Source organism: Electrophorus electricus, chromosome 25 (assembly GCF_013358815.1).
Source record: "Electrophorus electricus isolate fEleEle1 chromosome 25, fEleEle1.pri, whole genome shotgun sequence".
Taxonomy (NCBI): Eukaryota; Metazoa; Chordata; class Actinopteri; order Gymnotiformes; family Gymnotidae; genus Electrophorus; species Electrophorus electricus.
The window spans coordinates 2,508,731-2,525,833 of NC_049559.1; the positions used below are offsets into that span (position 1 = coordinate 2,508,731).

Genomic DNA, 17,103 nt, shown 5'->3' on the forward strand with positions numbered 1-17,103 from the left:
TACAAGTATGTTAATAAAAGGTCCTTAAGTGCAAGATCACATAAATAAATAAGTAAATAAACAAGTAAATAAATAAATAAATAATAGAAACAAATGGATGATTTATTTAATTTAATTTAGACATATACATTTACACATGTGAGAACAGTGAAAGCTTTTTAACAAATTCTTACATGTTTAAAAAAAAAAAGAAAAAAGAAATGAATCCAAATGTTTACTGCCTGTAATACTGTAGACATGGAGGTTCAAAAGTTAGCGCAGGAAAATGAAAAATAATGAAGATACAAAAAAAATAAAATAAAAAAAAAATCTGTATAAATTTATATATATATATATATATATATATATATATATATAAATTTCAATAATAACTGCATTATATAATACATTAAGGAAAATCACAAAAAGAAGTCCCACCCCAACCAAGCACTGAAATACAAAAAACAAACAAACAAAAAAAAGCACACCAAATCCCGTTATGGTTTACATTATAGTCAATCAAAGATTGTCAGTCAGCACTTTCAAAAGTAAAATACAAAAGATCCATCCAAAACCACAACAAACAAACAAAAACAAACAAACAAACAAAACATATGACCTCTTAACCTGACTCTATGGGGACTTTCTAGTAAAACTTCACTGAGTGGTCCATTGTGATGAATATGGGTTAGCAGAACCTCTGCCCCCACTTGCGGTCAAACTCTGTTGAGCACTTCAGGTTTTTAAAGCTTACCAATTAACCTCATCAGGAGATGATGCCATAAACTTCCAATATTAGCTTAAGACATTTTACTGTAAATTGTCACTACACCTTTAATCTAAACTTATTTTAATTTAAGATGTGATTGTCTCTTGACTACATGCAAGAGGTCATCACGGATTGTAGATTTAAGCTCTTCCAATCAGTTGCCCTGGGAAGGTTCAGTAAATGTAGACAAATGCTGGGTTTGATTCAGTGAAATAGTGAACATCAATGATTGTCAATTTTCAAAGTTAATTTTGGCATGTTGAACAGTTACTCACTGCAAATTCTTGTAGCACAAACGTCAATCATCAAATGAACAATATTAATAAAATTTAATACAACCACAGCCACATCAGCTCACACAAGATTAAAACACAAGCACATAATATTTGTAATTCATTACCACACCTCGCGATCATTAAGTCTCCTTCAACGTTTGGATGTTTCATTTTCAAATCTCGTTCCGCCCTCACTTCACAGCACCTTCTCCCGGACACTCAGGGCCAGCCTGAACGAAGGGGGACCATGCGCTTCCATCTCCTCAAATACTGATCAGCATGTGGTGGACACACCCACACATTCATTACAAGGCACACAGTTCGTCACGTCCCACGTCAATCACACCGTCAACCAATACCACACTTTTTACAAAAAAAAAAAAAAAAAAAAGGCAAAAAATTGAAAAGCATATATGAAAAGTATGATAACGTAACATCAATAACAATGAGCAGCATTGGGTCAGGTAACGATATTGAAAATACAAAAACTAATATATTTACTTTTACATAGTGTATCTCAGTATTAAGGTGAAAAAAAAAAAAGAAGCTATTTGTGTGATTAGAAATCTATCATGTATTTTCTGTATTGCACATAACCATACCATCACACACACGTTAAGCTTCATCGTCCTCTTTGCACGGCTCTCCAAACGCTTTTCACTACTGCATGCACTTCAGTCAAAGACTGACTATAATACTGTGTAGTGGACGTGTGATACAATGGCACAGTTCACTTCAGGCCTGCCAACATTGGGTACTCCACATGTTGAACTGGCTAACAGTTTTGCGTAAGTATTCCCAGTGGATCTTCATGAAGTTAACAGGTGAAAAATAACCTCCATGATTTTAAGACATCCTTATTCAATTTATTAATTTAGATAAAATATTTCAACAACAAAAATACTTTTCATCCATTATTTACTTAAGATTGTGTCCAGATCCGCCCACACGCTGTTATTGCATCACTGGGGAAGGATCAGGTTCTCTTATGCTCGGGAGTAATACACGCTGGATTCTTGAAAGCAACGACGACCTCTCTTTTGGTGAAAAGCCAACACAGACACGGAACTAATTCTAAATTAGCAAGTTACACAATCTCATAACAGGTCTGTGATGCAGATAAATGAACAGGCTCTGAATATGCAGCACATACGTGAAGCAAGCAAAAAACTTCTGGAAAGTGTAGATTACGGCTTTGACAGGTTCGGGGGCAAGAACACCTCTCGACCTGTTATGATAACATATGCACTCAATTGCCAACGTTGTGTCAATGCGATGGCAGTACTACTGCCGATGGGCATTCAGACCCATCAAGCATCTGCATTACGACCGCTTCAATTCAGATTAACTTTATATGCAAAAAAGAACCTGAGCCTTATCTTGTCTTAATGCATGTGTACTGATTCTCCTGGAATTAGAAGGCAAGAATGAGCCCTTTAGAATGAAAAAAAATGTAGAAATATTTTGGCTTAAAAAAAAAAAAAAAAAAAAAAAAAAAAAGAAGAGCCACTACTCTGTGCTGTTACAGAACAAAACTCTGCAGTGGGAACCGTATTTTATATTCATGGCTATGGTTTCAGGTTAAACAGGATGTAAGGATTTTGATGAAACTGTCTGGGTCACATGACAGGCAGATCTCCCAGAAAGCACCACCAGCTCAGGGCATCGCTGCGTCTCCTCTGGAATTAAGAACGACCAGGCTAGCATCAACTGGGCAACGGAGGAATCCCGCGTCCCACCGGAGCCGGTGCAGCCCCCCACCACGTGGCCAGAGATTTAGGGAACGGGACCCAGTAATCCGAGAGAACGGAGCGCCATGCGGTGCGTGGATAGCACAACTCCGCTATCTCTGGAAGTCACTCTTAACGAATCCGTGTCCTTACACATGTCCAACGCGCTTTCTTGGTCCCAGAGTGCAGTTCCAAACAGACGTACGTGTCCTCGAACAAGTCAAAAAAGATCCTGCAGAAGTAAAACGCATTCCACACTGCGTCATTCTGCATTTTTCCATGTCCATCTCCTAGTTATCCTCCTAGGATGGCCTGGTGAGCTGTAGTTTCACCAAGTCTACACCAGGTGGCACTGCCGAAGCTCGTGGACGCACGCCTCGTGCCTCACACGTACACGGGCTCGCACCCCTCACCTTGCTCTTCCTCGTCGTCTTCCTCGCGCTCCTCTTCTTCGTCGGGGCCTGCACCACGCGCCCCACTGCTGCCTGAAGCTCCCTGCAGCTCTTCGGGGGACTTTGGGTAACGGAACGGACAGCCGTTGTCGTCGAAGAACCTGCGGAAGGTGAACTCGTAGAAGGCGTGCTCAGGGTGCTTGCTGTGTGGCGAGCAGAGGGCGTCCCACGCTCGGGCACTGTCTCCACTGTCGCTCCACGCCCCCGGCGCCCCCTCCTCCTCCACGGGGTCAAAGTTGGAGGTGTCCATGGGGTGGGCGATCTTGGGCCGGTAGGGGGCAGGCTGGGTGCGGAGGTTGCTGGAGAAGTCCACCTGGGCGAAGAAAGGGTGGGCCTTGATCTCTCCCGCACCATTGCCCCCGAGGCGCTCTTCCGCCGAGCAGCAGAGATGAGCAATGATGTGCACGGCCTCGGAGCTCAGCTTCACCTGCGGGGGCACCTGCAGCGTGCTCTCCCAGTTGATCACCTGAGAAGGAGAAGAGAGAGAGAGAGACGCCGTCACGCTAACAGAACAATTACGCTGCAACTGCGCTGTGTGGTCCAATTCCTGTAGACTGGATTTGGAGGAAGATTTGGAACAAATTCCAATAATCCCTTTGTGCGATTCTCTTCCAATATTTACTCAGATAGATTTTAGAACAGATGTGCTGTTGTTGTGCAAGCCCTCGGTGAACTACTGCAGAACATCACAGTTAACCATCAGCACGATAAGCGCGCGCACACACACTACAGGCTGGGGGTTTGTTACACGAAACATCTCTCTCGTCACTGCAATAAAAAAGTAGCACAAAAAGTCTAGAAGTACGTGTAATAGAGTCACATTAGCAAAAATATGAGCAGATATTTGCACAACACATGGCTGCTTCATGTTTGGTTTTTTTTCTAAGGCTAGCTAGAAAGGCTATGAATAAAATATAAGACTAGTCTTTATGTTTGGGATATAATTCAAAAACATCTCACTTTTTAAAAGAGAAGAACTAAACTTATATCAAACACTGAGATGCCAGGTTCTTAGGCACACCTCCTCTATAGCTGTAAATATGTACTATAAAGCCAAAAGTATACTATACGAGTGACATCACAACGCAAAACCACGGGGTAATTACGAAGCTCCTTTTAGCTACAACAGCCTCCACTCTTCTGGTAAGGCTATTCACAAAAGTCCAGAGTGCGTCTGGGAACGAGCGTCTGTTCCTTCCCAAGGACAGCTGTAAGGCCAACGTTACATGACCCCGCAATTGATGTTCCAACTCATTCCAAAGGTGTTCCGCATCAACGGTGTTGACGTCAGGGCTACGTGCAGGCCACCGGAGCTCATCCACCCCGAACTCTGCGAGCTCGTATATCGCTTCATGGCTCAGATGTTCCACATTCTATTTCAAAATAAGAGTCATTACAGTTGACGGGGCCAAAATTTCATGAACTGATCGGTAGTGAAGCTGGCGTCCTCTGGTGTTCAAAGTCACCGAGGCCTTTCTGCCAATGTTTACGGAGACCGCGGGATCATTGTTTACACGCCCGTTAGAAATGGGTGGGGAAAATCAGGAGAAGTGTCCGAATACTTTTGGTGCTCGAGCGTGGAGCTCCTGTTACTCAGCAGCATGGCAGCAAGTGCCATTTGCCTTACCTTGATCTGCGTCTCCGTTGGGGTAGCAGCGAGAAAAGGGGGCTGGCCCACCAACATCTCAAACAGAATGACTCCCACACTCCACCAGTCGCACAGCTGGGTGTATCCTGCACACAGCATTAAAAACACAATTCCAGGCCAGGACTCCCGAGTCGCCGGACGCAATAAAGCAAAAAAGACGCCACGTTGGCATTTCGATGGCGGGTCGGGGAGGTACCTTTCCGTAGTAGCACTTCCGGGGCGATGTAGTTGGGCGTGCCCACCAGCGAGTGCGCAAGGCAGCGCTGGTGTTGGCGTGCCGCCCGCTGTTCCAACGTAATCAACCGGTCGCCACAGCGACAGTTAGACACGTCGTCCCACAAATCACTTGGATCCATGCTGTCCTGCCGGATGTGATTCCCTGTAGAAGTGGTTGGAAAGGACAACAGCATCAGTGATGAACTAAAGCCCAACAGACGAAGGGCCTGGTCGTCTTCACGCTCCAGAAGTACAAAGACGTCACTACCGACCTCCAGAACGCATCAGAAACACCGCATGCCTAATTAGTCATTAATGACTGCTGCCTCCCTGCGCGGAAGGCCCAGGAGATGGCCTCCTCCTCACCTTTCTGGTAATACTTGGAGTTGTGCGTCCACCGAAAGCCTGTGCACAGGCCAAAGTCAGTCAGCTTGATGTGCCCGTCCAGGTCGATCAGGATGTTGTCGGGCTTGATGTCCCTGTGGATGAACCCCATCTTATGAACGCTCTCGATGGCCAGAGTGAGCTCCGCCACGTAGAACCGGGCCAACGGCTCAGGGAAGACCCCCATCCGGATCAGGAGACTCATCATGTCCCCTCCGGGAATGTAGTCCATCACAAAATACAGGCTGTCCCGGTCCTGAAAGGAGTAGTACAGCCGGACCACCCACTCGTTGTCCGCCTCGGCTAGGATGTCCCGTTCCGCTTTCACGTGGGCCACCTGGTTGCGGTTCAGGACGTCTTTCTTCCGGAGGGTCTTCATGGCGTACAGAGCTCCCGTGTCCACCTTACGGGTCAGACACACCTCCCCGAAGGCGCCAATCCCGAGCGTTTTGATCTTCACAAACATGGACTTGTCCATCTTGGCGCGGCGCAGCCGGTTGTAGTTCGATTCCTTCTGGTTTAGCATTTTCCGCATCTGCTCCTGCTCTGCTTCCGACAGACCAGCCTGGCGGAGGTAGGAAAGAAAGGAACCGTTACAAAAGAGGAAAAGAAGAAGAAGTTACAAATCACAGATGGCTGGGTTTTCCGACGCGTTTTGGGTCCCTCACCTTCGACATCTCCTGTTCCAGCTGAAGTCTGCGGTTGACTTTCTGCTGGTAGGTCTTCATGACGTTCTCCACATGCTGCTCCATGTAGAATTTGAAAGCGAAGGGAGAGTAGCTCTTGATGCGAGACTCCCTCTTCTCCTCGTCGCGGGCGTTCTTGCGCACCGGCACCGGCGACGTCTGAATCTGCTTCTTGTCTTTCACGGCTTTCTCCACCTTGCCTGACTTGGCTTTGCCCTTGGCTACTGGCTCCTCCTGTTTTCCGGCTACACCACCCGGGCCAGGCCTGCAGGTGGTGCTGTGCTCCGGCGCTCCGGCTACGCTTCCAGCGTCTAAAGGTGCGGGTTCTGGTCCGCCGGTGGCTCCAGACACGAGCAGCGTTTTGGGGTAAGGCGGCGGTGGACATCGGGTCTCCTGGGTTGGATCCAGGGTAAAGCCTTCATCGGGCGAGTACCCGTGGGGCTCCGGGGCGTCCTGCGTCTGCGCCGCCAACCAACCGGGGTGACATGGCCCCACTGCCGTTTTGGGCTCCGGCCTCATGACCCTCATGCTCTTAACCGGCTGCTGGATAGGGGGAGACGTGACAGCCGTGATCGTATTGGGTGGGCCCATGCCGGGCTCCTGCTTACCAGGGACGCCGGTCGCCGGAGGCATCGCCTGCCTGACGTTCACCTTCTGATGGTTGTTGAAAGAATTGGTTCTGCTGGGAACCCGCACCTCCCCTCTGAAGGGCCCCTGGGCCTGCCTGGCAGGGGGCGTGGCCTCTGGCCCCTGAGCACCTGCCCAGTGGTGCTCGTACAGGTCGAGGTTGAGGCTGGCCCTGGAGGGCGTGAGGAGGCCTTGTGGGATATCGGAGAACTCCGCACCCATAGCCGCCGCTCCTCCAGGCGAGCGCGACATCATGTGGACCTGGTGTGAGGTGGGGCTGGCCTGACGTGGGTGCGAGTGGGGCGGTAGATAAAGGTTTGGGGGGTAGCCACCACCATTCTGACCCATCACCCCTTTGCCTTGCATATTGACATAGTTGTCTGGGGTCAGAGGGGGCATCTTATTCTGGAAGGAGGCACTCCGTTTGATACTGTAGGAAGAAGGCTCCATTATGTGAGGTCTGTAGTCATAATGGGGACCGGGGCCCCCTGGTGGTTGCGACTGGAGCTGCATGGGCGGACCAGGCACACCGTAGCCCATTATGGCTTGCTCCATGGCTCCTGCATACCCCTTCTGCTGTGCAGGACCTGGGGGGTACATGGGGGTCCCTTGGGCATTCTGAGGAGCCATACCCGGAGGATAAGCGCCCAGGCTGTGAGGCCGGGCCATGGGGTTCCCCATCGCCGGACCCTGAGTTGAGCTGGTTGGTGGCATCATGTAGTTCATAACCGGAGGGCCAGCCATGTAGGGACGTGCCATTTCTCCCTCTGGTCCATAGCCAGCCCCCTCGTACAGCGGCGCACCCATCTGGTGGTAAGGAGGCCTAGCACCTTCACTGGAGGCCTCCATGGCTGGTCGATGGTCCACTGATGCTGGCCCTACACCTTTGCCTACAGAGAGGGGGTTAAGTGGTACACGTGGTTTAGCTATTAGCTTATTTTATTAGTGACAACAGCTTATTTTAACTTATTTTATTCAGCTGCGCTCTGTTTGAAAAATGAGTCTATGTGACTGCGAAAGGGTGTGTTGCACCAACCTGGCGAAGTTTGTTTGATGACGCGTACAATCTGCTCATTGCGGGGGTCCAGATAGCCCATCTTACTGATGTAGTCCAGCGCTGCCTCTATGTTACGGCTGCCAGTCTGTTTCAGTGCACGCATGGCCATTTCCTGTTTGACGGAATACATTTAAGGCATATATTTGGTGGACTTAGGTAACACTCACTCACGCAGGCACGCCCACCCCACATCATATGCATGAACACACAACACACGGTAATGGTAAAAGATAACATTCCATGCACCTGCTTCCTCTACAGGTCATCGACCCACTCCTTCCTGTACCAGGGCAAACAAAAGCTCTTCATAGAACACAGTGTGACTTCAGCCAGACACACCACACTACAGAAAAACCTCACTGGCAGTGACACACACACACACACACACAGACACACACACACAGACACACACACAACACACAGACACACACACAACACACAGACACACACACACCACACAGACACACACACACAACACACAGACACACACACAACACACAGACACACACACAACACACAGACACAGACACACACACAGACACACACACAACACACAACACACACCCAGCCTGAGAATAAAGTACACAGTTATAATCCGGAACTTAAATACAACCCTGTGCACCCACACCTATATGAGGACATCCCTGAAAGGCATATGACCTCACGGTGAAGTCACCCTCCCTAAACCTCGCTGCACAAACGCGGCACGGTTACTCTCATGCGCCATTTGGTGGCCAGATATGGAAGGTTCACACAGCACACCATAGAAGAGCGGGGGAGGGGGGGTCAAGTGGTGTCTCAGCTACTCGTTACACATCCCCTTGTGATTTTTTCCTAGAAAACGTGAATTTATAAATAAACAAGTGCGAGGTGTCTAGTGCCTCAATCGGTCCAGAGTTGCAGAGTGTGTTTAGTTATGGCTGTTGGTGAAGGCAGAGCTCTGCAGGCATGTCAGCCAGGACAACTGTGAACAGACTGCGCACACAGTTCAGTCAAACAGGTGCCACAGAGATTCTCCTCATTCCCCGAGTGCGAGTTAGAGATCAAATGCACCTCCCCTTTGTGTGTTTTTGCGCATGTGCACACAAGCGACTTACACACGGTCATTTCAGCGTGCATTCTGATATTTCATCTGTCTGTAAGCTTACACACACACAGGAAATGTTTTCAAGTGTCTGTACAAATCCATTGTTCTCTAAAATAATAGTTGTGTTACGGTCCTTTGAGTTGTGAGTTACGGTCCTTTGTTCCCTACTCATAAGAGGCATCCGTCCTGGTGTCCTTTGAGATTTAAAAAGGTACTACAAAGAAACACACACACACACACACACACACACACACACGGGTCAGTTCGGGTTTGACCACCAGAGTTCAAGTCCTGACCTTTGCTGCCATGGTGACAGATGTTCAGGACATTCCACAAGCCAAGAAGGAAAAATTCCAGCTATGTGAAAAGCTGCACTTCTCTCTCTCTCTCTCGGCATGTGTCCCTCCCGCGGTAATCTTTCTGCTCCCTTTCGTTGTCTTACTGCCTCCGTTTCGCCTCTTCGCACGCTGGCTGCGCCTGAAATATCTGCGATCACATTTACCTCCTAGTCATTACGGTGACCGCCGCAAACCTCACTGCAAGCGCAGACGTTTAAACACCACCTCCAGCCAAAATGACAGTACGCCCGCACACGTGCGTGCACGCACACCCCTTTCAGACAGACTAGGAGGCACAAAACGTCTCACTTCAAGGAATGTAGTGTCAGCATTTCTGAAGTGACAACTATTTGTTACCTACAGTGCACAGAGGAGGCATTGTATTAAAACGCTTTCGTCTTGCACCCGTCTTCCCTTTGGCCCAGTTCCGGGTCACATCCCTCCATACGATATGCAAATGGAAGCCATACAGAGGATCCTTAGAGACAACATGCAGATGGACACGAACACCCGCAGAAACAGAGTAAAAGAAAAACCAAACAAGCAACCCACAACTGAGTGCCACACTACATTGCAGGTCTCTTACAATTTTTGCGGGTTTATGGGGGGTGATTACTTCCCTGCCCCGCTGTGTGGTGAAGTGCGAAAGCGGTAAAAGAGAACGAATTACAGCGTGTACTGAACTACATACTGTTAAAATCAAAGACGCACAACCCGACCTGGCACGCTGGTCGTATAAATATTGATCAGTCAGGAAAAAGAATATGGAGGCGTGAAATATGCAGGTTAGGAGGTTAACTACTGAATATCTGAACAAAACCTTCTGCCAAGAGAAATATGCACTCAGTATGTACAGGACAAACGTATAAGACCAGACACGAGTGACCACTGAGTGACTCATTCGCGAACAAAAACACGGTTTTAAGGTGGACCTGGTGCCCTCCTGTGTCCCTCCCCACTCCAGTAAAACATTTCCTCCTTAAATTCTGTAGGCAATTATGTAACCAGCTGCGGTATTGCTCTGTAACCCACCGAACGAGGATATTCCGATAAGGATCGGAACAAAGGAGCGAGGGAAAGGCCTTGGGGCAGAGTGCGGACAGCCAGGACATTCCCGGAATGTGCTTAGGGAGGGGGGCGTACAGGGCCTTTTCAAAAGCCAAGAGAAGCCTAAAACTGTGTCCCCCACTCTCACACACACACACACACACACACACACACACACACCTACCTGAGTCAGTACATAATAATGCCTGTGGATAATAATAGTGGAGATTAGGGAATTGTGTGCTGTAACGGGAAACCTGCACACAAGATAAAAGTCTGAAGTCTTGTTGCTAAAAGGATGGCATCATCATTCAGTGATTAAACCAATAACTGATGATCAGATAGACTTGCGTAAGAAACATTTCCAAAACTGTACTTTTTAAAAATAAAGTTAAAAAAGAAAGGAAAAGAAAGGGAGACCATGAGGGAGGGAGAGAGGCAGACCGAACCCGAGCACGCGCGCCGTCCCCGGCCAGCCCGCGTCACACCCGTTGGAGGAACAGTTCCACCCAGCTGATACTGAATCGACACTTCCTCTGCGCGTTAGCTGTGTCCCGTCCTTAACCACACGCCCAGCGGGGGAGGCGTGAGCCAGTCAGTCTCCAGGTCTACTGGTACAGAGGGCCAGCTCCTGCTACGTCTAAACGTAGGCTCCTAAACTCTGCACCGGGACGATGGACGCAGGCGCAGCCTCGACACTGGGACTTTTAAAACATGACCGTAGCCAAAGAGCCAAGAACGCGTCCAGATCCAGGCCGGCACCGTATTGGAACCCCGCTGATGGCATGTTTCGGGTCTCGGATAGCGCGTAAAGAGTAAGCGTGCCAGCCACGCCGCAAAGACCGCGACAGAGGCGCCCCCAGGCCGCGTCCCGGAATTCCAGCGTGCGGTGGCGGATCGCTCCGTGGGTCTGCGCATGGTACATTCCCCGCATGCCGCGCGATCCCAGGGCGCCTCCAGGGCCTGGTGGAGGGAGCCATGCCACTGTGGGCCGCTCGGAGAACGCTCAGCAGAGCATGAACCACAACTATAAAACACACCCACCTCCCCCACCCACGCCACAAATAGAAAGAACTAATGAACTAAACTAAATTACCACCACCCAGAAACTTAAAATTAGATTTTTTTAAGTAAAATTGTAAGTTGGTTTTTTTTCCTGTCCAAAAAGGTCCTACTAAAGGCTCACCAGCATTTCATATAAATGGTGCTTTTAACTGCTGGTGTGTGCTCAGATGCTCCAAGGATTATGAACACTTCTGGTTTTTCACGGCGCGAGGTGATTAACTTCACTTCCACGCGGAAACGTTCCCTGACCTCCCCTCGCTGGGGTGGAGATGTTCCACACGTCTTGTGAAATCTCACTCCCATTTCATCAGCATTTCTACACTGTTACGTAACCACGTCAGAGTTAGCAGAGCACAGGTTCACTGTGTGTGCTGTAACTTACACAGAGAGGAGTTGTTCATGGTAGCCTTTCAAAGGCTAAGGTCTGCTGAGATACAGATTTGAACAAAGACAGGAGATATAACTGGAATACCGGTGCATTACCATTCACTGTAAAATAATATATAACGAAGTTTCAGTTATTCTTCAACTGCCACTACTTAAACATGTCAGAAAACATGCCGTCGTTCAACTCCACCATAACGGCACTTGGCTGACGCTTTTATCCAAAGCAACTTAAAATTCTGACTGAACACAACTTGAGTAATTGAGGGTTAAGGGTCTTGCTCAGGGGCCCCAACTGTGGCAACCTGGCAGTGGTGGGACTTGAACCAACAACCTTCCCATGACAGTTTGGAGAGAGAAAAACCCCGCAAAACATTTCAATTCTCTAGATCAAAAACGTACATGAAACATAACACCCGTGGACACACAGATGCCTCATACACGCTCTCCTCCACGCACACACAACCACACTCCTTACCTGATCGCATCCGGCTTTGACTAGCTCTTGCAGCATCTGTCGGTTGACGTCTCCGCTGGGGTGCGCCGTGCTCGATGGCGGTCCCGAGTCATTGGCAAAGGGCATGAGGGACTTGCGGATCTCCCGCAGGGCACTCTGGTGGTAGTTGAACTTCTGAGGCTGGCGAAGCTGCTGCTGCTGCCCGGCCTGGTCTTTACCCTTATTGTCTCTGCCTCCATCGCCCCGCCCACTGCCCCCGTGGAGCGCCTGGCTCACGAGCTTGGCCGGCTGCTTCAACCCTTCCTTGATCTCCTGGAGGCGCTGCCGGGTGTTGCCCATATACGGTGCGGCGGGGAAGGTTTTGGGCCGCATGGCTGGACCGGAGCTGCCGTACGGCGCGCACTCGCGCACGCCGTGGTCAGAGCCCAAAGCCAAACGCGCGTCTGCTCACTCACACACACATCCCATGTGTTTAAAGTGTACGCAAAACGTTTAAAGAAAATTTTGTAAAAAACACACACAAAAACACACACACACACACACACACACACACACACACACGAAAACAAAACAAATAAACAAAACAAAAAACAACACGATCAAGACTGAGCAGTGAGCGGTCTGACCTAAGCAGACCTAAGGCAGGACCGGGACTCTTGTGGTATCTCAGCACTCTCGGGCTCCTGCCGGATCACATGGTGTCTTCTAGGGGTCACATTCACCCCCCTGCCATGCCATGAAAGGGCTCACAAATGTGGCTTGGCTCCAGTCCCAGCTGGACTGCATCTCTGCCTGTGGAGAGGCAGAAGAAAGGGGTGTTGTGAAGGTGTGTGCCGGTCCAGGGCCGGTCCAGGGCCGGTCCAGGGCCGGTCCAGGGCCGGTCCAGGCCCCGTCCGGCTCCCTGCATCTCTCTGCTCCTTGCGAAATGCCCGAGCCGGACCAGAAACTGGCACCTCTGCCCTGACGGACCTCAAACAGCATCCTTTGCATTCCAGCACAAGGCCAGTACTCTCCGGGACAGGCCTTTCGCGAAAGACCCATTTCATGCAGAAAGGGAGAAACTGTTACTTATCAATTAACTACTCATCTGTCTGTTACACACAAACAGCCCCAATGCAATAAATCCTTTATTGTGAAGAACTGCATCCAAGTCTAAAAAAATGTTTAAAAGGGGAACGTTTTGTGCTTGGAGTTTGGTCACTGTTTCATTCTATTAGTTGAGCGGTTTAAAACAACAATAAATGGTCAGGCTGTAGGAGTTGTCTAGAAACTACAGCAGGATCACCGTTTCGCTGCTGTCAAAAGCCCGGAGGAGGGGGGGGAACACAGCCGTGCCCCTTCAGTTCAGAGCGTCGGCAAACATTCCGGTCAAGTGGAAAAACGACACGCACACGGGTCACGGCCGAAGCCTGCCCGCAGCGCAGCGTTCCGGGATTGCTCAGTCTCCAGGATCTCTACCCGGAGCTGCCACTCCTGCGAAGCTGCCAACGGTGGGTTGGAACACAAAGCATTCCTCTCCACAAGCAAGAACATGAAAAACCGCAGCGTTGCATCGCAAAAGCGGCATGCCTGGAATAAAGTGCTAAACAAACACACTAACGGAGCACACCTTCGAAATGTCATTCACAAGGAAGGGAACAGCTGCAAATCAGGAATAAGACAGCTATTGTCTCTCCCCCCCACCCCCAAACCAACGTGTTCTCTCCGGCATGCTCTCATTTGTCCCAGTTATTCGTTTTGATGGCACTGTGCAATTTACTGTAACGGCAAGTCTTCTGACAAATCTACAGTTAAAGTCCACGGGGCAGGGCTTGCCCAGAAACCAGCCTCAGAGACATAGGCTACTAGCCACTTTCTTAAGTAAGAGTTAGGCTAACCATAGCCATACCTCTGCGCAGATTCCAGACGCATTACTGAAGAAGGCGGCGTTCGGTGTACAGTTTCTCACAGATGTAAGCGCAAGGGTCACAAACGGACGCCAGAACTCCGAGATGCGTCATTGGTCTCGTTCTGAATGCGCAGGCGAATAGGTCGACATCATCGGCTGAACAGCAGGGCCCTGTGGCTTTTTCACAGACACACAGGGCAGCACTCTACTTCCCGGCTGCGACATGCAGGGCTGTTCGACACACTTCAGGAAAGACTGCCGTGCTGCGACACGAAGCTCCGTCGGGTCTCTCACATCCTCGGGTGTGGGTGGTGGTGCAGATGTAGTAATGGATCGACAACTGTCTGCAAAGGCCTGCATGGAGCATCCTGTTTATAATGCATACCTTATGACACCTTATGTGGTACACTGGATCCCGGATCCCATATGCATGAGACTGGAAATTAGAGCCAAACCAGTTCATCAGATGGGGCATAAAGTTATTTATGTGCCAAACCTGTATTTCAAGCATTCGACCTTTAAAAGTCGAATTAGAAACCTTTAAAAAGTTGTCTTAGGTTTCTCATCTGAAACCATCGAGTACTGAAATCTTTTTCTTCCCACAAGCTCCATGCAGAGTAGCATAGCATAACTTGCATTCATTACAAAGTGCTTGCTGGACAGCCAATGAATGTCATACATAGGTCAAAGGTCAAGCCACTAGCCTGCTTTTCTAAAGACGTTCAGGCATCAGCCAAAAGATTCAAACCAAATAAGAACGTTGCATAGCCAGGAAGTCATCTGGTGATCACTTTTTAAGCAATATCTGAAGACAACTATACCAGTTATAGAATGCATATTAAAACTGTAAAATATATGCAAGTATATCAATCAGGAAGAACTCAAATGTGAAAACAATAATAGGTTTTACTATCAAAACAATCAATCTGGAAATTATAATGCAACTGGATACTCCACTTGGCAAGGAGGTAAAGGTTTCTTCAAGAAAAACAGGACTATTAAAACACATCAAATCAAAATCTCAATATACCCATCAACAAATGTCAAAGACTAATGCTGCTCACTGTACAGCATAACGTGGGCGGGTCCCAATAGCTGCTTCATATCAATGAAGCCATGAAATACATAGTGAGAAATAGCGTGACGGGTAACAGACATGCACTAAATTCAAGTTAATAAAAACCCTGCAAAGATGCAACAACCACAGTACCTAGCATGTTCCCTGCAAGCAATAGGTACAGTATACCTGAGATGTTCTACACCTGAGACCCTATCTACAGCAACCACTACGACATTTTATATATATATATATATATATATATATATATATATATATATATATATATATATATATATATATATGACCTTTAGCCTACATCTTAAACTCTGATCTTAATTTTCATTCTCAAACCATCAGCCCAACTTGAACACAGAATTGGCTCAAACTTTTTAAAGATGATAGTTTTCAAAAATTATATATATAACAAAAGCACTGCTCTCTGCAGCTTTAGCTTCCACTTTAACATTTCCGCCAAACACAATAGCAGGCTATTCTATAGTTTAAAACGGACGTCACGGATCAAAACACCTTTGCCCTGCATTTTCACACAGGTTATCACTATTAAAAAATAAAACAAAATCCATTTACAGATTAGGAGCTATTAATGTGTTAAAATGGGGTAAAGCGTGAAATTGCTGTGATTAAGTCAATCCCATCCCCATTATAACAGAAATAAAAGAGGGAGCGGATGTTGCGCCGAGCTGCCTGCACAGCGTCCACACTCCTCAGGTTTAAGGTTAAGAGAGAGTCGCTCGCCAGGCCCGGTCCGGCCCGGCCCGGAGCAGCTCGCCCCTGCACTGTACGCGGAGAAATGCACCAAACTTCCAACGCACAAACCACAACGGAGGACACACACACACACACACACACACACACACACACACACACACACACACACACACACACACACACGAGATGTGTTCACACGCTTTTCCTATCCGCACCTTTGAAGAGTCGGATAGTTTGCGCCACTTACCGTGAGAGGAAAGAGTGGAAACCCAGCGTGAAGAAGTCCACGCGTCGGGGCTGCGTACTCGACCAACGACAGCCGAAGTCCCCTCGCAAGAGAAAACGACTCAAATATCACGCCCGCGTCCCCTCGTCCCAAAGACACGACCCGAACATCACGAGAGCGTCGTCCATTTCCTCGCGACTGCAGCTCGAAGTTGGACACTTACTGCATTCCTGGCGTGCCACGGCGGTCACGTGAGGAGCCCGTGCACGTCAGCACTGCACAGACGCGAGGCGGCCCTTCGGCGACAGGGTTTAGCAACAGGTCCTGTGGTGCAGGGACCAGTGTCCAAAATGACGGGCCGGCAGCGAAAATCAGCGTGATCAGATAATCAAAGCGTTGAAAAGAAAAGTTCCTCTGTCGCGCCATTTAGAGCAGACTGCTCGTGTAATATATCATACTGTAACGCCATATGCACAATACGCAACACTGTGGGTTACCAAATTGTGATAATCACTACCTGCTACGCTCACTGTTAAAGGCGCATACCACACGCACCAAACAAAACGCATCCAGAAAACAGACCTCTTCAGTATGGAATTACACACGGCAGTAGCCTAACCCTCGAGTTTACCACCAAACATCACCAAGTGCTTGTGTAATCATAATTATAGGGTTAGTTGGAGAATAAAGTAACCTCAGCCTTTATTCTTAGCAGTTTGTACTTTTCTTTAAAACATGTTAAAACAGTAAGACATATTGCGTAATATAATAATATATATTTTGCACTTTGAGTACCGCACCTTACCCTGGTTTGTCTTACAGGTGGATGAAAAGCTAAGATTCTCCTGTCGTTCCTAGTCTGATTATTCCTAATATGCTTCCCCCCCAACTCGGATTACAATCTTTAACATGACTGACTACGTTCCCAAGCCTACAAAGGTTATCTGTGTGGGTTACATTTTGGTTTTAAACCAACAAAATTGCTTACTATTATATATT

General features: G+C 48.3%; 1 protein-coding gene across 1 annotated transcript; it reads right to left on the reverse strand.

Moving 5' to 3' along the window:
• Positions 1–377: 377 nt before the first annotated feature.
• On the reverse strand, positions 378–16,309 carry lats2 (large tumor suppressor kinase 2). The gene is made up of 8 exons (XM_027027943.2): positions 16,126–16,309; positions 12,223–12,993; positions 7,803–7,935; positions 6,122–7,656; positions 5,436–6,018; positions 5,050–5,232; positions 4,833–4,939; positions 378–3,671 (listed from the first exon to the last, which is right to left on the reverse strand). The coding sequence occupies exons 2-8, from the start codon at positions 12,571–12,573 to the stop codon at positions 3,138–3,140; spliced, it is 3,426 nt and encodes a 1,141-aa protein (XP_026883744.2). The 5' UTR covers positions 12,574–12,993; positions 16,126–16,309; the 3' UTR covers positions 378–3,137.
• Positions 16,310–17,103: the final 794 nt, after the last annotated feature.